This window comes from Cyanistes caeruleus, chromosome 6 (assembly GCF_971803275.1).
Source record: "Cyanistes caeruleus chromosome 6, bCyaCae1.hap1.1, whole genome shotgun sequence".
NCBI lineage: Eukaryota > Metazoa > Chordata > Aves > Passeriformes > Paridae > Cyanistes > Cyanistes caeruleus.
The window spans coordinates 66614114-66634842 of NC_141706.1; the positions used below are offsets into that span (position 1 = coordinate 66614114).

General features: G+C 60.1%; 2 protein-coding genes across 6 annotated transcripts; one reads left to right on the forward strand and one right to left on the reverse strand.

The window, feature by feature from the left end:
• The first annotated feature begins 546 nt into the window (after positions 1 to 546).
• On the forward strand, positions 547 to 14341 carry PYGL (glycogen phosphorylase L). 4 transcript variants are annotated; one of them, XM_023927243.2, is made up of 21 exons: positions 547 to 785; positions 2138 to 2390; positions 3701 to 3802; positions 5056 to 5134; positions 5352 to 5455; positions 5955 to 6086; positions 6719 to 6830; positions 6907 to 6989; positions 7924 to 8067; positions 8204 to 8296; positions 8496 to 8642; positions 9225 to 9388; positions 9490 to 9604; positions 10259 to 10360; positions 10440 to 10587; positions 10682 to 10740; positions 11405 to 11546; positions 11678 to 11885; positions 11963 to 12097; positions 13252 to 13318; positions 13466 to 14341. In XM_023927243.2, the coding sequence occupies exons 2-21, from the start codon at positions 2148 to 2150 to the stop codon at positions 13652 to 13654; spliced, it is 2568 nt and encodes an 855-aa protein (XP_023783011.1). In that variant the 5' UTR covers positions 547 to 785; positions 2138 to 2147; the 3' UTR covers positions 13655 to 14341. The 4 variants fall into 4 exon arrangements, with proteins under 4 accessions (XP_023783011.1, XP_086748445.1, XP_086748446.1 ...); XM_086892319.1 differs by lacking the exon at positions 547 to 785 and adding an exon at positions 988 to 1102; XM_086892320.1 differs by lacking the exon at positions 547 to 785 and adding an exon at positions 1172 to 1251.
• Positions 14170 to 19455, reverse strand: ABHD12B (abhydrolase domain containing 12B). 2 transcript variants are annotated; one of them, XR_015287816.1, is made up of 13 exons: positions 19300 to 19443; positions 17668 to 17795; positions 17173 to 17275; positions 16980 to 17099; positions 16658 to 16688; positions 16464 to 16509; positions 16248 to 16377; positions 15997 to 16037; positions 15687 to 15777; positions 15446 to 15528; positions 14889 to 14967; positions 14634 to 14758; positions 14170 to 14302 (listed from the first exon to the last, which is right to left on the reverse strand). XR_015287816.1 is itself a non-coding variant. In XM_086892332.1 (13 exons), exons 1-13 carry the CDS (start codon positions 19386 to 19388, stop codon positions 14281 to 14283), a joined length of 1077 nt encoding a protein of 358 aa, XP_086748458.1. In that variant the 5' UTR covers positions 19389 to 19455; the 3' UTR covers positions 14170 to 14280. The 2 variants fall into 2 exon arrangements, 1 of the variants encoding a protein (XP_086748458.1); XM_086892332.1 differs by having other exon boundaries at positions 15687 to 15766; positions 19300 to 19455.
• Between the last annotated feature and the right edge of the window lie 1274 nt (positions 19456 to 20729).

The following is a 20729-nucleotide window of genomic DNA, read 5'->3' on the forward strand; positions in this document are numbered from 1 at the left end:
TTTTCAATGTGCAGCCTCTGAGCTCATCACGGGCTCCAGTCCAGGGCTAAAGAAGAAAATGCTAATGCATGAAGTGCATCTCAGAAGGATGTTTGTTCCTTCCAGAGTGGGAATGTGCCCAGAACTCCGGAGATACAGGAAACTGCATCTTCCCTGCAGCATGTAAAACCAGCCTGTAAGTCATGTACAGCACAGGGAACAGCCCAGGGCCAGAGCATCTGTGGCAGTGGGACAAGGAGGAATGGTTTTCCACTGACAGAGGGGATATTTAGATGTGGTATTGGGAAGAAATTCTTCCCTGTGAGGGTGGTGAGGCACTGGCACAGGTTGCCCTGTAGCTGACCCGTTCCTGCAAGTGTTCAAAGCCAGGTTGGACAGGGCTTGGAGCAACCTGGGACAGTGAGAGGTGTCCCTGCCCATGGCAGGGGTGGAACTGGATGATCTTTAAGTTCCTTTCCAACCCAAACCATTCCATGACTCTGTGATTCTGTTACTCTCTGGGTGGAAGCCTGTGCATGGATCTAATCTAATCTAACCCTGCCCTCTGGCACAGGGAAGCCATTTCCCCATCCTGTCACTCCAGATCTTAGTCCCAAGTCCCTCTCCAGCTCTCCTGGAGGCCCTTTAGACCCTGGACGGGGCTCTAAGGTCTCCCTGGAGCCTTCTCTCTGCCAAGGTGAACGCTCCCAGCCTTGGCTCCAGAGCTGAGGGGCTCCTTGGAGCATCTCCAGGGCCTCACTCCAGCAGCTCCACATCCTCCGGTGCTGGACCTCGGGGCACTGCAGGTGAGGTCCCACCTGAGCGGGGTAGGGGGGCAGAATCCCATTTCCCTGCTTTGCTGGGGATGAGCCCAGGACAGGGAAAACACAGGCTGGAAAAGCTGCGGGGCCACGGCTGGAGGAACAGGAGGAGGATAAGGAGGAGGGGGAGGAGAAAATGTTGCGTTGGAAGCTCAAATGGGATATTTTTGCCCTTGGGAGGAAGCGGAGGCAGGGCAGGGCACTGCGGGCAGGGCAGGGCACCGCGGGCAGCCTCGGTGCGGGAGGCAGCTGGGCACGAATCCCACGGCATTCCCAGAGGGATCGCGGGCAGGCAGAGAACAGTGAGAGAACGGGGGGGGAAGGGAGGGGCCGGGGGATGCTGCGGGGGAGGGCGGGGGGCAGTCGGGCGGGGAGGGGACCGCAACGCCAGCGCAGACGGTGACACGGGGGGACACATCACGACACTTCCCCGGTCTTCCCTCCGGGCCCGGTGGGAAACACCTTCCTCGTACGTGCTCCAGGAGAGGCTGGAGCGGGCGGGGCCACTCGTGGGGCGGTCGCTGCCTGGGTGAGCGCTGGGCGGCCGTGCCCGCTCCGCTCCGCCCGCTGCGGGTGCGCCCGGGGGGCTCCGGCTCCGCTCCTGCCCGGGACACCCCCTTCGCACATCCCTCTGAGACCCCCAGGATCCCACCCTCCTTTGCAGACCCCTCTGTGCCCCTCCCTGTCTTTCGCACACCCCCCTGTCCATAGGCGGGGTCCCCCTCCCTTCGCCCGCTCCTCGGTGAGCGGCGGGGTCCCCCCTTTGCACACCCCCCCGACACCCAACCGAGGGGCGCTCCCCGGGATACCCCCGGCCACCTTCCTGGAGTCCCCCCTTGCACTGCCCTCCGTGCATCCTCGGGGTCCCCCCTTTGCCCCACTTCTGTCCATCCCCGGGATCCCCCCTTTGCCCCACCTCTGTCCATCCTCGGGGTCCCCCCTTTTCCCCCGCTTTGTCCATCCTCGGGGTCCCACCTTTCCCCGCCCCCCCCCCGTCCATCCTCGGTGTCCCCCCTTTTGCCCCGCTCTGTCCATCCTCGGTGTCCCCCCTTTCCCCCCCCCGTCCATCCTCGGTGTCCCCCCTTCCCCCCCCCCCGTCCATCCTCGGTGTCCCCCCTTTCCCCCCCCCGTCCATCCTCGGTGTCCCCCCTTTCCCCCCCCTCTGTCCATCCCCGGGGTTCCCCCTTTGTCCCCCCCAGGCGTGGGCGGCCCTTTGCGGGGCCCATCCCCGTCCCCATCCCGTCCCCTGCCGGGGCGGTGCCAGCGCGGGGCGGAGGCGGAACGCGGCTCGGGAGCCCAGCCCGTGTGTCCGTGTCCCCCCTGCCGTGTCCCCGCAGCCCCGGCGCGATGTCGCGGCCGCTGTCGGACCAGGAGCGGCGGAAGCAGATCAGCATCCGCGGCATCGTGGGCGCGGAGAGCGTGGCCGAGCTGAAGCGAGGCTTCAACCGGCACCTGCACTTCACCCTGGTCAAGGACCGCAATGTGGCCACCCCACGCGATTACTACTTCGCCCTGGCCCACACCGTGCGGGACCACCTGGTGGGGCGCTGGATCCGCACCCAGCAGTACTACTACGAGAAGGATCCCAAGGTGGGAGCGCTGGGAGATGGGGGGAGCCCCTCGGTGCTGACCCCCCCGGGTTGTGGCTGGGGTGGGCACCGTGGATGTGAATCCTCCCTCCGCGCTGGAAGAGAGGGGTTGGCGGGGTTTTTCCTGGATTTGGGGCTGTTCCGGTGACTTTTCCGAGAGGAGGGACTGGACTTTACCGAGCGAGGCCACTGTCCTTTGCTCTGCAAAACAAACAGAGCTCGGCTTGGCCGGCAGCGGGGCGCAGGCCATGGGAACGCCGCTGGTTGTCCCGCGGCGCCGGCGTGGGTGCTGCCTACCAAAAGCAGCTCCAAAGCCTTCCCGGGGGAATCACTGCAAAGGCTTAAAGGCACCCGAACCAACCGCAAACAGGTCTTGTTTAACACGAGTGATGCCAAGCGTGAGAGATCCGGTTTGTGCAGGAGTTGCCGCTCGTCCCGCTGGTTTGCTGCGGGCTCTGCCGCGGGGGGATTAAGCCCTAATCCCCCTCCTGACACCTGGATGTCCCTGTCGCCATCAATTTCCTCGCTGGACACCTCGCTGGGACCGTGCCAGCCGCGGTGGCTCGGCGCTGCCCCGTGTTGTGCAGGGCTCAGGAGCCTCTTGCTGCTTTTGGGTTCTCCAGTGCAGCCGGGGCGAGCTCGGTGCTGCCTGCCTGGAGCCAAACCAGTAAATCCCAGTATCAGGATCCCAGATCCCGCCCGGCACATCCCGCCGGTGGCAGGAGCCTCGGGACGAGCCGATCTTTGCGGTCCCTCCCGACTCCAAAGCATTTCAGCGCTCCGGGATTCTATCCCACCTCCATTCCCGGCCCGACCCCGGGCAGGTCCTGGGGAAACCTGTCGAGTCAGCGACTTCCCCAAGCCTAAATCCTTCCTTAAAACCTGCCGGTGCTGACGCCGGGGCTCGGCTTACACAAGGCCGGAGCGGTGTCAGCGGAGTGTCCCCTGCTGCAGGGGGACAGCACATGTCCCATGTCCCCTCTGCCACCGCCCGGCCCCGCAGCTCGCCCGCTTTGCCTTTGCAGCCCGGAGTGACGGGAGGGAACGATTCCTATTTAAATTTTAATTTAGTGCTGCCACCGGTGTGTGTGTGGGGTGACCCCAACCCTGGGGCTTGTCCAAAAAAAACCCAGCATCTTCCCAAGGAAGGCCCTGAAATTCCTGGTGGTGCAAAGCACCTTGCTCTGTTCAGAGCTGGGGTTTTTTCCTGTTTGTTTTTGAGATATCACCCAACAGCAGCTTGTGGAGCTGAGGGAATCCTCCTCCAGCCCTGGGAAAAGTGACCACGGGGTGGTTTTCTCTCTCTTCCAGAGGATTTATTACCTCTCCCTGGAGTTCTACATGGGGAGGACGCTGCAGAACACGATGATTAACCTGGGGCTGCAGAACGCCTGTGACGAGGCCGTCTACCAGGTGAGCATCCCACGAGGGGTGAGGACCTGCACTGGGAGGGATCCACGTTCTCCAGCTCCTGGGAACGTCAGTGCTTTGCTACATTGGCTGTAAACTGCTCTCTGAGCCGCAGGGAAGGATTTTGGGGAATAAAGACTGCTCCAGGAAAGCCTGGAGCTGCCTGTGCTGGGTTCTGGGGAATGCAGCAGGATCCTGTGTCCTGGAAGGAAACTCGTGGTTCTGTGGATGAGGCTGTTCATATCCATGCTCAGTAGCAGGGAGGGACAAAACCTTGAATTAAGCCCGGCTGGGTGCTGGCACTGGGGTTATCAAAGGGTTCTGGGTGGCTCCTTTTGTCCCTACCCTGTCACCTCTCGTGTTCAGCATCACCAGATGTGGCCTGGGTGATTGCACAAGAGCAGGAACAGCTTTCACAGGAGAGGAATTTATTTTTAGGGGGGTTAGAATTTTTTATCCCCACTTGCTGTGACCAGGGGACATCAGGGCGGGGAATGGACCGAAGGTCTCCACCTGAGCTCCCTAGGGAGTTTTACATAAGCAAAACCACTTCCTCCTACAGCATCCAGGGCAGGAAAATTTAAATTTCCCTGGAAAAGGGGTCTAGATGCTTTCTCACCCTGAAGGGTGATGCCTGCAGGTGGGAGGAAGGGTGCCTGGGTGCCTGTTCCAGGGGATGGAGGTGCTGAGGGAGCAGGAACACAGCACTTGGGTCCTGTCCCCAGGGGATTGGGATGCTGGGGGAGCAGGAGGATGGCAGCCAGGTGCCTTCCCCCAGGGAATAGGGAATATTCCACCTGGAATTCCACCTGGGTGGCTGCCTCGGGGGATAGGGGTGCTGGGGAAACAGGAACCTGGTGCCTGCCCCTGCAGGACTGCAGCCATGGAGAGAGGGAGCTCTCAGAGCCCTTGGAAGTGTCTGGAACCCCAAGGGCAGCACCCTGGTTATGGTTTGGTGCCCCCCACCCCCAGATCTTGCCCATGGCGAGGTCAGGGGTGTGAATGTCCCTTGGTAGAGTGACTTTAAACATGGGAGATGTCTCCTGCCATGGCACAGAGACCCAGCTGAGGGGGAGAGCAGCTGCTGAGGGTTCAAATCACAGTGTCCCACCTGCAGAGATGGGTCTTGTAGAATTGGGTGCCTTTCCAGCCCTCCTGGAGCCCACCTGCAGGGGATTGTGTGCCAACAATGCCTCCCCTCCGTGGGGCTGGGCACTCTGACAGTCTCCAGCCTCTCTCCTTCTTCCCATCTGTAGCTCGGGCTGGACATGGAAGAGCTGGAGGAAATCGAGGAGGATGCTGGGCTGGGCAACGGGGGTCTGGGCAGGCTGGCAGGTGAGTGAGCCCCCGGGTGGTGGGGACATCCCTGAGGGCTTTATTCCCACTGTGGGAACCCTGGGGGGGGTTATTGCTCCGGCCTTTCCAGCACAGAGCGAGGCGTTGAGTGGCTGCTGGCCTTGGCTCCTGTCCCTGTGGCTGTCCCAGGGAGAAGGATCCCTCTCCCAGGGCTCCAAGGAAAGCCCAGCTCACTGCTCTCCTCTCTCCTGGGCAGCCTGCTTCCTGGACTCCATGGCCACGCTGGGGCTGGCAGCCTACGGCTACGGCATCCGCTACGAGTACGGCATCTTCAACCAGAAGATCCGGGATGGGTGGCAGGTATGGATGGAGATGTGTGGCCCTCCCCTGGCACAGCTGGAACCCCACCTTCTCCTCCTCCCCCTTACTTTGGGGTGTACAGACACTTCCCCTCAGCTCACAGGAGGCTGCTGCTGCTGCTGTGATATTTAAAATCTAGCAGATATTTTTGTGAACAAATTTAATTTCTTAAACCAGTGCAAGCTCACAGCATCCATCCCTTGTCTCCATCCTCAGCATGCCCTGCTCACCCCAAGAGCTGCTCCATGGCTGCCTGGAGCAGGTGAGGATGGAGCAGGGGTGGAAGAGGCTGGTTTGGAAATGCAACATTAGCATCCTGCTAAGAGAAACCTCTGTATTTGTCCCCGTCCCCATGGAAGGCAGGGACACGCCAGAGTTCAGGGTGGTGCCTCCAGGCTCAAAATCCAGCTTTAGAGCAGACAGAGCATCCTCCCCTTTGGAGGATGGAGCCTTTCCCAGGGCTGGGTGACCCTGGCACTGCTCTGGCTCCCTCTGGCAGGTGGAGGAAGCTGATGACTGGCTCCGGCACGGCAATCCCTGGGAGAAGGCCAGGCCTGAGTACATGCTGCCCGTGCACTTCTACGGCCGGGTGGAGCACTCTGCCTCTGGTGCCAAGTGGATCGACACCCAGGTAAGGGCTGGGGACAGCAGTGTCCCTTCCATGGCTTGTCCTGTCATTTGGGGGGCTCTCCCTGGCTGGCTGCACCCCAGGGATGAATCCTGCAGAATCCCTCCCAGGAAGGTTGGGCTGGGATGGAGAAGGCAGTGGTGGGGCAAATTGGGGTGGAGATGGGCACAGGGGTGAGGGCAGGTTTGGCTGCTCCACATGTGCAGCCAAGTTCTCCATCCCTGGAAGTGTCCAAGGCCAGGTTGGATGGAGCTTGGAGGAATGTGGTCTAGTGGGAAGTGTCCCTGCCCATGGCAGGGGGTTGGAATTAGATGGACTTTAAGGTCCCTCTCAACCCAAACCGTTCTGGGATTCTACAAAACACCAAAAGCAGCTCCAGCAGGTCTGTTTGTTATATGCAGCTATAAATTAAACCTAAATTAAGCTGCTCCTGACCTTTACAAGTCCCTCTCCGTGCCCTGAGCACTCCTGGTGAACACGAGCAGGCAGAGCCAGAGGGGCATCCCCATGCAGGGGTACCAAGAACACCCCCACCCCTGCAACCCCCTGAGCTCAGCCCTGAGCAGGACGGGAGGGCTCCAGGGGGAGCATGGGGGAATCCCAGCCCAATTCCTGCTTTCCTGGGGATGTCACAGGTGGTGCTGGCACTGCCCTACGACACCCCCGTGCCCGGCTACATGAACAACACCGTCAACACCATGCGCCTGTGGTCGGCCCGCGCTCCCAACGACTTCAACCTGCGCGACTGTAAGTGGGAGCTGGGCGGGGTGGGGACACCTGAGGGGGCCCCACGCCCACCTTTTATCCCTCTGCTCCTCTCCAGTCAACGTTGGGGACTACATCCAGGCCGTGCTGGACAGGAACCTGGCCGAGAACATCTCCCGGGTGCTCTACCCCAACGACAACGTGAGTGGCGGCGTTTTAGGGATCCCCTGTTTTAGGGATGGATAAAGGGTGCCCAGATGGAGGGGGAAGGAGAGCAGCCCCTCACTCCAGGACGCTGCAGAGATGTTTTTAGTTGTGTTTCAAGCTGCCTGCAGTGCTTGGATGAGGGTTGCTGCGTCTCACCAGGATGTGTTCCCCTGGGCTTTGCCTGGAGCGAGGGGGGATGAGCAGGCCCTGCTGCAGAAACGTTCCTTGAGTCTCAGAATAGAACATGAAGGCAAACTGCTGAACGCTGCTGGTGTTACCCTGGTGACCCTCTGCAACCCCAGGACCAGAGGTTGTGCCTCAGATTGCCCTTTGCACTGCGAGTTCGGAGCCCTCTTGCTCTGGGAGTTCTTGCCAAGCTGGCACAGAGGTGTGGTGGGACACACAACCCTTCCCCAGCCACAAACCAAGCTGTGGAGCAGGAAAAATGAAAAGGGAAGCTCTCCTTGCACTGCAGCCTGTTTAGGGCAGGTCCTGATGGTGTTTTCCCCATTTAATCCTGCTCCAGCCTTCCCAGCTGGTGAGGAGAGCTGGGGGAACTGCAGCTCCAGCAGTGAGGTTGTCTCCTGCAGCTTTTCCTTTGCATACCATCAGGTTGATGTTTTTTTTGCTGCATGAAGAGTGGTTAAATCCTTATCTTGGAAGTAGCTCCTATGGCTTCCCTTCCTGGTAGCTTTCTTTGCAAGTTCAAACCACAGAGAACAGCTTTTGGCAATGTTCAGCTGGGATTTAACCTGTTTCTACCAGCACATCCCAAACCCTTGTGCTGGAATCTGGGAAGCAAGAAGAGTTTGGGATTACAGCTGATGCTGGGGGAAGCGCGGAGGGGTCACGCCCTGGGAACACCTTCCCCCAGGAAGTGCAGTGAATCCAGCGGGAATCCTGCACTTCCCTGCTCCTCTGCCCACAGTTCTTTGAAGGAAAGGAGCTGAGGCTGAAGCAGGAGTACTTTGTGGTGGCTGCCACCCTCCAGGACATCATCCGCCGCTTCAAAGCGTCCAAATTCGGGAGCACAGACAGCGTCCGGACCGTGTTTGATTCCTTCCCGGACCAGGTACAAGCCAGGGCTGCTCTGACCTCTCTCTTGGAGCTTGTTTCTACAGCTCCCAGATGGTGCAGATGTTTGTGGGCCCTCCCTGGGGTTCCCAGTGTCCCTGCTGTGTCCCCACGGTGCCACCCTGCTCTCCCAGGTTGCCATCCAGCTGAACGACACACACCCCGCCATGGCCATCCCTGAGCTGATGAGGATTTTCGTGGACATCGAGAAGCTGCCGTGGGATAAGGTAAGGACACCCCCATCGGTCTTCTCCACCCACCCTTGGTGGAAGAGCCAATTTTGTGGCTGCTGGGAATGACGTGGAGCAGTCAGGCTGGGTTTAACTGGTGTGGACTGGGAGGAGCTGTGCTGCTGGGCGTGTGGGGAGGACCACGGGTGGGTTCTGGCACTTGAGGTGTGACTGAGCGCTGGCTCTTCCCTGCCAGGCCTGGGACATCACCAAAAGGACCTTTGCCTACACCAACCACACGGTGCTTCCCGAGGCCCTGGAGCGCTGGCCCGTGGACCTGGTGGAGAAGCTGCTCCCCAGGCACCTGCAGATCATCTATGAGATCAACCAGAGACACCTGGATGTGAGTGCCTGGATCCTGCTGTGGAGAGGGGACAGAGATGGATCGTCAGGATGAGGGGCATGCACAAACTGATGATGTTGGGTGTGTGGCTGGGGGATTCCAGCTGCCGTTTTGGGAAGCTGATGTATAGGAAAGCCCTTTCCCACCAGCACATTGCAATCCTGCAGTTAGTGATTGGTGAAAGGCATCACCCGTTGCTTCAGGGACTTGAGAGCTGGAATTTCTTTGCTTCCTAAATGCTGAATTCATCCTGGGAAAGACGATGTTGGGAGTGCAGAGGAGATGGTGGTTTGACCTCCTGCTCTGGCAGCACAAGGCTTTTGCTAAAATGGCCTCACTGGCCAAGTGTGTGTCCCCAAACCTCTCTGTGTGGCAGCTCAGGGGGGTCCTTCTATCCAGACATCCCTGCTGGGAAAGGACACCCTTTGGAGGGAGGTGACACCACCACGACAGAGTAAAAGCCACCGCTCTGGCTGGTGTCAAACACACTGGGGACATCACCATGGCTCCTCCTCGTAAGCCACGGGGTGGGACATCCCTCAGTGCCACCACCTCTCACCACCTCTCTGGCTCCACCGGCAGCACATCGCGTCCCTGTTCCCTAACGACGTGGACCGACTGCGGAGGATGTCCCTGATCGAGGAGGGGGACACCAAGAGGATCAACATGGCCCATCTCTGCATCGTGGGCTCCCACGCCGTCAACGGCGTGGCCAAGATCCACTCCGAGATCGTCAAGACTCAAGTGTGAGCGAGGAGAGGGAGGTGGTGGTGGGTCACCCTCGCTTGGAGAGGGGTGGTGGTGCCAGGTGGGCAAGGCTGGAGCTGTGCCCTCCTCACCCTCGCAGATTCGAGGACTTTGCGGAGCTGGAGCCGGAGAAGTTCCAGAACAAGACCAACGGGATCACCCCGCGGCGCTGGCTCCTGCTCTGCAACCCGGGGCTGGCGGAGCTCATCGCGGAGGTACCAGCATGGGGGGAGCGGGCCACGGCCACCGCCCCTTCCCTGCTGAGCCCAGGCTGCCATGAGAACCTCAACCATTTACATCTTCTGCATGGTTGAGGAGTTGAGGGTCAAGGGAGGGGATTTTGCCTCTCTGCTCCGCTCAGGTGAGACCTCACCTGCAGAGCTGCCTTCAGCCCTGGGGTCTCCAACATCAGAAAGATGTGGAGCTACTGGAGCAAGTCCAAAGGAGGCCACGGAGATGCTCCTGGCTCTACCAGGCCAGGAGTGTTCAGCCTGCGGAAGAGAAGGCCCCAGGGGAGACCTTAGCACCCCTTCCATGGCCTAGAGGGTCTCCAGCAGAGCTGGAGAGGGACTGGGGACAATGAGGAGGAGGAATTGATGTAAACTGACAGAGGACAGGCTGAGATGGGAGATTGGGAAGGAATTCTTCCCTGTGAGGGTGCTGAGGCCCTGGCACAGGGTGCCCAGAGAAGCTGTGGCTGCCCCTGGATCCCTTGAAGTGATTTAGGACAGCTTGGACAGGGCTTGGAGCACCCTGAGATAGTGGGAGGTGTCCCTGCCCAAGGCAGGGGGTGGGAACTGGATGATGTTCAAGATCTTTTCCATCCCAAACCATTCCACCAGCAGCATGTGCCCTTGCTCCTGTTGCAGAAAATCGGGGAAGATTACGTGCGGGACCTGAGCCAGCTGACCAAGCTGCACGAGTTTGTGGACGACGACCTCTTCATCCGGGAGGTGGCCAAAGTGAAGCAGGTGAGGGGCGTGGGCAGGGGGAGCAGAGAGAGGGGGTGGATGTTGCCTGGGGGCTGACGTGGTCCCTGCCCTGGCCCAGGAGAACAAGGTGAAGTTCGCGCTGTACCTGGAGAAGGAGTACAAGGTGAAGATCAACCCTTCCTCCATGTTCGACGTGCACGTGAAGAGGATCCACGAGTACAAGCGGCAGCTGATGAACTGCCTGCACATCATCACCATGTACAACCGTAAGCCACCACACCCCGAGGGGACAGGGTGCCCCGGGGCTGCACCAGCACCCCTGTGCCCCCTGTCCCACACCAACACTGCTGCTTTCTCCAGGAATCAGGAGGGATCCTGCAAAGCTCTTTGTGCCGAGGACAGTGATCATTGGAGGCAAGGTAGGTTGGGTCAGGAGTTTTAGGCACTTTGGAGGAAGTCCTTGGGAGTGTCCTGGGGGATGTGGGTGCAGATGTCTCATGGGGCCATGTCTCTACAACTCCCTGACAGGAAGGTGCAGCTGGCAGGGGTCAGAACAAGGGACATGACAGAGGAAACAGCCCCAAGCTGTGCCAAGGGAGGTTTAGATGGGATATTACAAAAGATTTCTTCATCAAAAGGGTGGTCGGGCATTGGAACAGCTGCCCAGGGCAGTGGTGGAGTCCTCATCCCTGGAAGGAACTTAAAAGACATGTGGATGTGGCACTTACTTGGGGACATGGGTCGGTGGTGACCTTGGTGGTGCGGGGAGAACAGCTGGATTTGATGATCTCAAAGGGCTTTTCCAACTGAATTCCAAGATTCCATGGTGTTAAGTCCATGAAGTTGTCCCAGAAGCACTGCAGTAGCACTGATACTTCAACCCAAGCAAGTTTTAGCAGGGTTTGGACAACCATCTGCTGCCTGTGGTCACGGAAGCCCCCAAAAATGTTGCGGTGTAACATGTGTTGGATTAGGAGATAGGAGCAGGGATGAACAGGTTGTTCCCTGGACATGTGGGAGCTGGGTGTGCCTCACCTGCCCCTGGCACCAGCCCTCCTGGCTCACCTGTGGCTTTTCTCCCAGGCTGCCCCTGGATACCACATGGCTAAAATGATCATCAAGCTCATTAACGCCGTGGCTCAGGTGGTGAACAACGACCCCATGGTGGGCAGCAAGCTGAAGGTCATCTTCCTGGAGAACTACAGGGTGTCCCTGGCAGAGAAAGGTACCTTGAGTGGGACATGCTGTGGGGAGGGGCTGTCCCTCCACCCTGTGGCTCCCACCAGGTCCTTCAGCAGGAAACCAACCCAAAGCTGGCCACCTCGAGCCCCTCATGTCCGTGTGTTTTGTTGGCAGTGATCCCTGCGACCGACCTGTCGGAGCAGATCTCCACAGCGGGCACCGAGGCCTCAGGGACGGGCAACATGAAGTTCATGCTGAACGGGGCTCTGACCATCGGCACCATGGATGGAGCCAACGTGGAGATGGCTGAGGAGGCTGGAGAGGAAAACCTGTTCATCTTTGGCATGAGGGTGGAGGATGTCACGGAGCTGGACAGGAAAGGGTGAGGGCTGGGGATGCCACAGGGCTGTCACCTCGGGTACCTGGGGCAACACCATTTCACAGCCTCCCTCCCTCCAGGTACAACGCCCAGGTCTACTACGACCGGCTCCCCGAGCTGAAACAGGCTGTTGACCAGATTAAAAGTGGCTTCTTCTCCCCAAAAGACCCCAACCTCTTCAACGATGTGGTCAACATGCTCTTCCACCATGACAGGTGAGGTACTAGGGTACACCTGTCCCCTGGGCTCGGTGTCTCCCGTGGCCACAGCAGGGGCTGGGACCACACTGCTCATGGATGATGTTCCTCAGGCACAGACTCTCCACAGATGGCCATTGTCACTTAATGCCTTTGGGTGTGCAGCCCTTCCAGGTGATTTGAGGCATCTCGAGGGCTTTCCTGGCCAGAGCACTGGTCAGCCGTGGGTGTGGGGATCAGAGAAATGCGTTCCCTGCATTTCCCCCCTGGGACATCCAGGGTTCTTTACCGACAAGGTTTGGGGAGGGGAAACATGACTGAAGGCTTTGTGTTGGAGATGTCAGAGATGGGATTAGAGCGATGTCTCGATGTTTTGGGGGTTCTTGGGACCCTCTGTGTGTGTGGGGTTGGGGTCAGGCCTGGCTTTCTGCTGAGGCACTGCCCAGACCCCTCAGCCTGGCAGAGCTGTCAATCACGGCCCCTTGTTGCTCGGGGTTGTCCTAACCGAGCCTCTGATTGGCCATCTGCCAATCAATCACTCGGGGGCAGTATTATCCAGCCTCTGATTGGTCGAGGCACCAGAAGTCCTGTCTAGGGGCGGGCCTATGAAGGGCTACGGCTATAAAAGGGCCTGAGGGGGTTCATGGCCGTGTTCCTGCCCTGAGATCTTCGGGGTTTTTTACCTCACTCACGCTGGAACCCAGGAGTTGGTAGCTGTGTGTTTTTTCTGTGCCTTTTCCATCTTTCTCTCTCCTTCTCTTAATCCTTTCATGGAGCTTTATGGGTAACATAACATCTTAAGGTTTTAAATGTTTCCCAGTTACATGGGCTAAGCAAATGCTAAATAAATTCTAAGTAAATGCTTAACACTAAAATAATGCTAAGTAATGCTGTGATAAGTGGTTTTACATTGAATTCTATGTTGTATTTACTCCTTTTGCCAGAATTTCCTTTAATTTGCTCTATTTTTGCAAGTAAACTTTTGTGTGATTTTTCACCTCTTGAGAATAGGATTTCTCCTTTGCACCAAAGGGTAAAGGAACCTTCACCAGGGTAAAGGAACCTGAAGTTTAACCTGGATTTAAGGGTCAGGGGTGTAACAACGCCTCGGATCAGGCAGCCTGCATTCCTATTTCTCCTGCTCCTGACTCCTCCTTTCTTGGCTGCTACAGGTTTAAAGTCTTTGCAGACTACGAGGCTTACGTCAAGTGCCAGGAGAAGGTCAGCGAGCTGTACCTGGTGAGTGCCAGCCCGGGGACAGGGCAGGGAGCTGCCTTGGCACACAGCATCCCATCCTGGAGAAGGGCCGTGCCCACAGATGGGCTCCTGTGGTGCTGCAGGGGCTGAGATCCAGCCTTGGGGCCAATCCCACCCCTCTCCTTGCAGAACTCCAAGGCCTGGACCAAGATGGTCATCAGGAACATCGCGGCGGCCGGCAAGTTCTCCAGCGACCGCACCATCAAGGAGTACGCCCGGGACATCTGGCACGTGGAGCCCTCAGATCTGAAGATCCCCCCGCCCAATGAGCCCAGGGACGCGGGGCAGGACAAGACCCCCAACGGCACCGCGGCGTAGGGGCCGGGGCGGCGCCGGCCGGAGCCAGGGGACACGAGCACGTGCGCTGTAAAATTCTCTGCTGTCTGAGTCTCTGTGTCGCTGCTGCTGCTGCTGCTGGCTTTCCCTAGGGGTGGGCAGGAGGGGGAGAGGGGGGTTTTTATAACCTAAGTGTCCGTGTGGAAAGCGAAACCACGTGGCCCTGTTGCTTGCATTAGGTGCTAAAAATAAAGAAGTGCCATTGGAGTCCCAAGGGGGCTGTTTGCTGAAGCTGAAAATTAGGGCTGGGCTTGCTTCCACCAGTGCTCACGCAGGAAGAGGGCTGGCCAGGGGTGGGGTGGGCAGCACAGCTGGACACAGCTGTCTGGGCCCTCACAGCTGCTGCTGAAGCAGGATAGGGGGGTGCCAGGCCCGTGTATCCCCACCAGTCTCCTGTGGGATGCTCCCAGTCATGGCTCTGGTGGCCCAGACCACATCAGTGTCTCCATCCCTTGAGTGATCCTCGAGATGCTCCATCCCTGGAGGCAGAGGGTGACTTAAAAGTTTCTTAGTAGTTTTTATTACTTACAGCAGTAAGTTCAGTGCCATAGGGGGTGTCCTGGAGTGGATTTGAGGGAGCATGGGATCAGTGCAGGCAGCAACTGGCATCACTTCATGTTTAAGAAGTCTCTGCAACAAGATGTAATAAATCTTTGGCTGTGTCACTGACCCTCCTGTGCTGCGTCAGAGCCTGATTTGTGATCCCTGCATGCGGGGCTGAGCTGGGCTTGGAGCATCTCTGCACCCAGGGCAAGGAGGAGCTGGTGGCCCCAAAGCCACCTCCCCAAGCCACCCAGGCGAGGACAGGCTCAGGGCACTGGGGGGCGACTGAAGTTTAGAAAGTGATGCCAGCAAAGACCGTGGGGAGGGGAAGGAGCAGGGGCCAGGCAGCTCTGAGCTCTGAGCTTGCAGCAGTGGGAGGCTCACCCAGTGCCCCCCATTTCTGTGGAGCAGCACTTACCTCACCAGGGAAGGCAGCTCCGGGTTGAAGGAGATGTAGTCGTGGCCCAAGCCCAGCTTTTCGGGAAAGGTAATGAACTTCACCTTGGATTTGTCCTTGTAGGCTTTGTGTGCTGTCTCATAGAGCTGCCACGGGGTGGGAGCGCGGTTACTGCACGAGCAGGGGACCCCAAACCCCTCCTGGAGCGTGGCCATTCCCTCTCTGGCCACTTCAGCCCTCCAAAGCCAGGCTCAAAGCCCGGCTGGTGGTGCCCACCTTGCGTCCCAGCTTTGGAGGCAGGACTCCGTCATCTTCTGCGTGCAGGATGAGGAGGGGGCAGCCCAGCACCTTCACACTGCAGGCAGCAAGCACAGCCCTGAGGACTCTCCCCAGAGCCTCCCCAACCGCTGGTGAAATTCCCACAGCGCCCTGACCCCCCCAGCAGTGCCCCTCATGCCCACCTGGGTGGTGCCCATGCTGCTTGCCCTGGCATGGCAGCACCAAGCACCTCAATCACCTTAACCCCCAGTTATAGGGTCAGATTTATGGGTGCTTTAGACCCATAAATCAAACGGATTTTGGGCAGGCTCTGTGTGCTACAAGGAACAAGAGCACCCAAAAAAGGATGGTGGTTTGTGGACTTTGCTCAATAATCAAACTGATACCTGACATTAAGCAAACAAAAAGCCACTTTGGAAGTATGAGTAAGCTGGGTAAACACAGGAGCGAAGGGATTTCTATGGGGTGACTGACACCTCTCCTCAGCCAGGTGGTGCTGGCATCATTCCCACAGCCCCTGGGCTCTGCTGTGCCCCTTCCCAGCAGGAACTCACTTCTCATCACTGCGGAAGAACATTCCTGCCCGAGCCAGGGAGTCCAGGATGAGGGACTCGAAACCCGGGAACTGCCGGTAGATCTGGCAGGGAGAGAGTTTGGGGGCGCTAAGCCACGCCTGGGGTTCCACTGTGAGGGGGGAGACCCAGGGAGCCGGGGCTGACACTGCTGGGGGACCCCAGAGGCCGAGCCCCCTCCTGTGACTGCTGGGGGACCCCCAGGCAGAGCCCCCAGACTCACCTTGGTGATGGGGATGTTGGCGGCTGCGTCTCGGATGTTGGTGTAGGGAGACTCCAGCACCACGGCATCAACCTGGACCCCTGAGGGCAGACTGAGGTGGCAGTGGGCATGGCTTTGAGGGGCTGTCCCCCCTGCCAGGCTGCTGTCACACTCCCCTCCCAGGCAGCAGTGGGGCCAAGATGTCCCCACTCCAGCAGGGAGGAAGGATAGGGAGGGCTCCTCATCTCCTCTGCAGCCCCAAACTCAGGCCAGGCCAGGGCAGAGCTTTGGGGTGACAGCATGGGGACAAGCCATCCATGCTGGCCCTTACCTCGCTCCTCCTGCAGTTTCCTCGCTGCGTTGGTGGCAATCCTGTGACGGGAGAGGTGCCAGTGAGGGGAAGCAGCGAAGGGGGGATGCACCCTCAGATTCCCCTCGTTGGCCGAGTTTGGCTGTGCAGGGGCCTCTACCAAGGAGCTGCTGCAAGCCCTTGGTCCATCCCCAGGTGGCCCCAGCCTGGCTGCAGTGTCACAGGGCACAGGGTGGGCTCTGGTGTGCCCCCATCCCGTCCCCTGCACCAACCCTGTCCCCAGGGAATGTCCCCAGAAGAGGATGCTGCTGTTCCCACTCCGCGCTTTCGCCCAGTCATAGAGCGCCAGGACATCTGTGGTGAAGCCACTCTCTGAGGGGTGTCCAGTGGAGTCCCCATAGCCTGTGGGGGACACACAGTGTCACAACCCTGGTGGGGACAGGCCCCAAGAGGGGGATCACCCAGCAAGAGGCAGGGGGACAATTTACCTCTGTAGTCGAGAGCCAGGATGTGAAAGTCAGCAGCCCCCATTGTCTGTCAGAGCAGCACCGTGTCATGTCCTGGCAGGGGACGCACCCCAGGACCCCCAGCATGGCCCCTCACTCTGCACAGGGCCTCTCTGGGGTCCCCAGAGCCAGCAGGAGCCTCGCTGGTCCCACTGTCCCCACAGGCCACCACTTACCTTCAAGAACTGGACACGGTGACTCGCAGCCCTGATGGGGAAAATGGGATTAGAGCTTGGGGAGACCCCAAGGGACCCTCCCCTCCAGCACCAGTGCAGCTGAGGAACCAGGGTGACCTAATCCCAGGAGAGAAGAGCTGGATGCTGCTGTGGGGCGGACAGATTTTGACTTTTCCCTTTATTTTATTGGGATTTTCCTTCACTGCTGGGGTCAGAGACCGCAGCAACGGCCCCCCCCAGCACTGCCGGCTGCTGCATGGAGTTTGCTGCTTCTCACCTCCGAGCAGCCACCCTGCCCCGGTGCTGGATGTCAGGAACTCACCTGGTGCCCCCATTGCCGTGCAGGTAGATGATCACGGGGTGAGCATCAGCAAGAGCCTCCTCGTACCAGCGCTGGTCCTTGCCCCGCGCCTCGGCCCCTCTGCTGCCCGGCACCGTGTGCCTGGGGGGACAGTGGGGTTACCCCGGGGGGCTCCCCAGGACCCTGCTGTCCCTGCTGAGGACACCCTGCTCACCAGACACCGACTGTGACACCCGGCTCCGTGCTGAGCTGCAGGTTGATGGTGTTGGTCACCAGCACCTCCGGCCGCCGAAAGTCCACGAAGAAGGGGAAGGCCACTGATGGAGAAATCACAGCCAATCCTCCTATCCAGCTGAGTTTATACAGTCCTTTCTAACTAAATCAGCGTGTTATTTGCTTGAAATTAATCAAGGCAGGCGAGCTCAGCCTTTTGCCATCTCATCCCACCCTAATTTCCAGCCCCGCTGCTGCCGAGCGTGCCTGGGCGTGTTGTGACTGCAGGCAGTAAACAGGGTCGGCAGCACCACGGCTTTTTCAGAGCTTGCAAAACACGGGGAGAGATCCCTCCGTGCCTCCTCTGGCAGCCCACGGCACGGCAGCAGCGGGATAAGCGCTGGCACGGGTCCCAGCCGTGTTTTGGGGGGTCTGCAGCAGCCAGCTGTGGATCCCTGCGGGTTTCTCCTGGATGGGACAGCCCCGGGATACTCACGGAAGTTCAGGTAGACAAATTTGGTGAGCACGCTGGGGAAGAGGCGGATGAGGAAGGGCAAGGAGGTGTAGGTGAGCAGCGGGGCCAGCAGGAGGGTGCGCAGCCCTGGCAGCCAGGAGTGCTGGGTCCTGCAAGGGAGGAAGGAGCGTGTTACACATCCCCTCCCATCCCGGGGGATTTGGGGTGCCGGCTCCCCAATCCCAGCCGTGAGGCTTGGACACAGCTTTTTCCTGCAAAGCCTTGACCCCGATCTCTCTGGCAGTGGGAACTGGATCCCCAGGGCGGTGTTGCGCTTGGCTTTTGGGGTGACAGAGGCGCGGATTTGGTCCCCCACGCCCTCCCACGGGGCGCCGGGAGGCAGGAAGGGCAGGGAACGTGCCAGGGCCGGGAGCTGCGAGCCAAACCGGCAATAAAGAGCAACCGATACTCGGTGACAACACCCCGAGTCCCGGCTGGGGCCCCGAGCCCGGCAGAAAGAGCTTCTGCAATACCCCAGGGACAAGGAGGAAGGTGGGAAAGGGGTTTGGGGGTGATGTCCCCCCAGTGCCAGCAGCACCAGCTCCAGCAGCGCCCTGCTCTGAAGGGCTGGGGGACACATCCATGGAGGGCTGGGGGACACATCCATGAAGGGCTGGGGGACACATCCATGAAGGGCTGGGGGACACATCCATGAAGGGCTGGGGGACACATCCAGCCGCTCTGAAGGGCTGGGGGACACATCCAGCTGAGACACGGCCCCAGCCCGGCCGGTGGGAAAGGAAAGCCAAGAGCTGGAGCTTTCCCAGCACTGACATCCCCAGTGGGCTGATGGTGATGGGGAAAGCGGTCTGGGCCATGGGGGTTTTAGGGCAGAGGTTTGTGATGGGAGCCAGGCACACGAGCAGGGTCAGGAGGAAGCCGCCCCATTCCCTGCCCTGGGAATGCTGGCAGACCCTGAGGAAGGATTGCACAATCCCAGGCTGGATCCCTGCGGGATGGCAGGAGCTGGGCTGGAGGCACGGGCAGCTCCCAAACCCCACGGATCCCCAGGACACGGGGCAGCCACGGAGCGGGGCAGGAATGGCCCGGGGAGGCTGCGGGGAACTGGCAGGTGCGGCTCTTGGTCCAGCTGTCCCCAGCGGGGCCACAAACCCACCCCGGCCACCTCCGGCAGCCGCCACCGTGGCCAAAAGGGACAGCAGGGTGACAGCAGGGTGACAGCACGGTGACAGCACGGTGACAGCAGCGGTGCCCTGGGGGACACAGCCTCTGGATAGGATCGTGGCCATGCAGGGTGACACGGGGACACGGCCACTGCACGGGGTGACGGTGCTGGCGGGGTGACACGGGGACACGGCCACGGTGTGGAGTCACCCTTATGGCAAGATGATCCGGGGACACGGGCACAGCATGGGCCGGTGCCAGTGACAGGGTGGCACGGCCATGGCAGCGGGGACAGACACGGGGTCACGGCGCCAGCAGGGTGAGCGGGCCACGGAGTGGGGACAGCGCATGAGAGACGCGACAGGGGACACGGCTCGGGGACGGGGACACGCGATGTCCCCACGGGGATGTCCCCACGGGGATGTCCCCATGGCGATGTCCCCAGGGCGGTGTCCCCAGGGCGGTGTCCCCACAGTGGCGGGTACTCACCGTCCCTGCCGGGCGGAGCCGGACCTGCCCTCCGCCCTCCCAATGTCGCCGCTGTCGCCGCTGTCGCCATCCCCGCCGCGACGCCGCATCGCTGCGCCCCGACAGCGCCGACAGACCACGCCCACGTCACGGGGACACGCCCACGTCACGGGGACACGCCCACGTCACGGGGACACGCCCACGTCACGGGGACACGCCCACGTCACGGGATACGCCGGTGTCGCCATGCCACGCCCACCCGCCATGCCACGCCCACCCCCGGGGACAGGGCCAGCGCCGGCCGCGGTGACACCGCCAGAGGCGGCGGCTGCGGGGACCCGGGCGGGTCTGTCCCCCAGAGCTGGCCGCGCTGGAGGGACCCGGTCAGGGTGACAGTCCCCTGTCCCCCCGGGACCCCAGAGCTGGGGACAGATGCCATCGGGACCCCAGACCTGGGCACAGATGCCATCGGGACCCCAGATCTGGGGACAGATGCCCTCTGTCCCCCAGGGACCGGCAGGTTTAAGGGGGACCCCCGAAAAGCTGCAGCCCCCTGTGAGCCAAGGCTGGGTTTAGAGGGGACCCTGGGAAATCTCCGCTGTCCCCCGAGAGAGGAGCGTGGGGACAGCACGGAGGTGACACACCAGGGAAAAGGAGCACAGAGGGAAAAACCTGCGGGTTAAAAAATGAAAATCATTTTTAAAACGGTTTAACGCTAAAGGCAGGATTCAGCAGGAAGGGTGGGAACCTCTCTGAGCCGCCCACCTGCAGCCCTGGCAGGATGAGTCACATTTGCAGGATGAAACTTCCCACCAGGAAAGGAATATCCCCGTTCCAGCAGAATTCCCTGCCAGGTGCAGGATGTGCTGGGCCCTGCCCTCACCTGAGAGACCCCATAAATCATCACAAACCTTCTCCCAGAGGAGCAGCCACCCAGGCTGGCGTCTGCAGCTGCTTTCACCCACCTGCCCTCCAAAGTAAGACTTTGCTGCTTTTCCTGAGTTGGAATCATGGAATCCCACAATGGTTTGGGTTGGAAGGGAGCTTAAATCCCATCCCATTCCTGGCCAGGGACACTTTTTGCTATCCCAGGTTGCTCCAAGCCCCGTCCAGCCTGGCCTTGGGCATTTCCATGGATCCAGGAGCAGCCCCAGCTCCTCTGGGCACCCTGGGCCTCCCCACCCTCCCAGGGAACAATTCTTTCCCAATCTCCCATCTAATCCTACCTCACCAGCAAGATGCAAATCCAAGGACAGACAGGTCCGGTCCAACCGGGGCCGGTGTCTCCGCGCTCCCCATCAGCAGCTGTCGCAATGAGGTGACACCAGCCAGCCCCGAGCTGCTCTTCCCGAGCCTCAGGGGCAGGAGAACAGGGAAATGACCAACAAACCCAGCTGGTTCCACAGCCAGGAGCTTTTCCTTCCACCCCCAGTGACTGCCGGGGCTGCAGC

What these genes read in the sequence shown, in the direction of transcription:
- ABHD12B (XM_086892332.1), bottom strand. Translation starts at nt 19,388, where the DNA reads ATGCGGCGTCGCGGCGGGGATGGCGACAGCGGCGACAGCGGCGACATT. An exon ending in CACGGCAATGGGGGCACCAG is followed by an intron (nt 16,689 to 16,979) that starts GTGAGTTCCTGA and finishes TTTCCCCATCAG; the next exon opens with GGCTGCGAGTCACCGTGTCC. An exon ending in ACCGTGTCCAGTTCTTGAAG is followed by an intron (nt 16,510 to 16,657) that starts GTAAGTGGTGGC and finishes CTGCTCTGACAG; the next exon opens with ACAATGGGGGCTGCTGACTT.
- PYGL (XM_023927243.2), top strand. Translation starts at nt 2,148, where the DNA reads ATGTCGCGGCCGCTGTCGGACCAGGAGCGGCGGAAGCAGATCAGCATC. An exon ending in CGACTTCAACCTGCGCGACT is followed by an intron (nt 6,831 to 6,906) that starts GTAAGTGGGAGC and finishes GCTCCTCTCCAG; the next exon opens with TCAACGTTGGGGACTACATC. An exon ending in GAGATCGTCAAGACTCAAGT is followed by an intron (nt 9,389 to 9,489) that starts GTGAGCGAGGAG and finishes TCACCCTCGCAG; the next exon opens with ATTCGAGGACTTTGCGGAGC.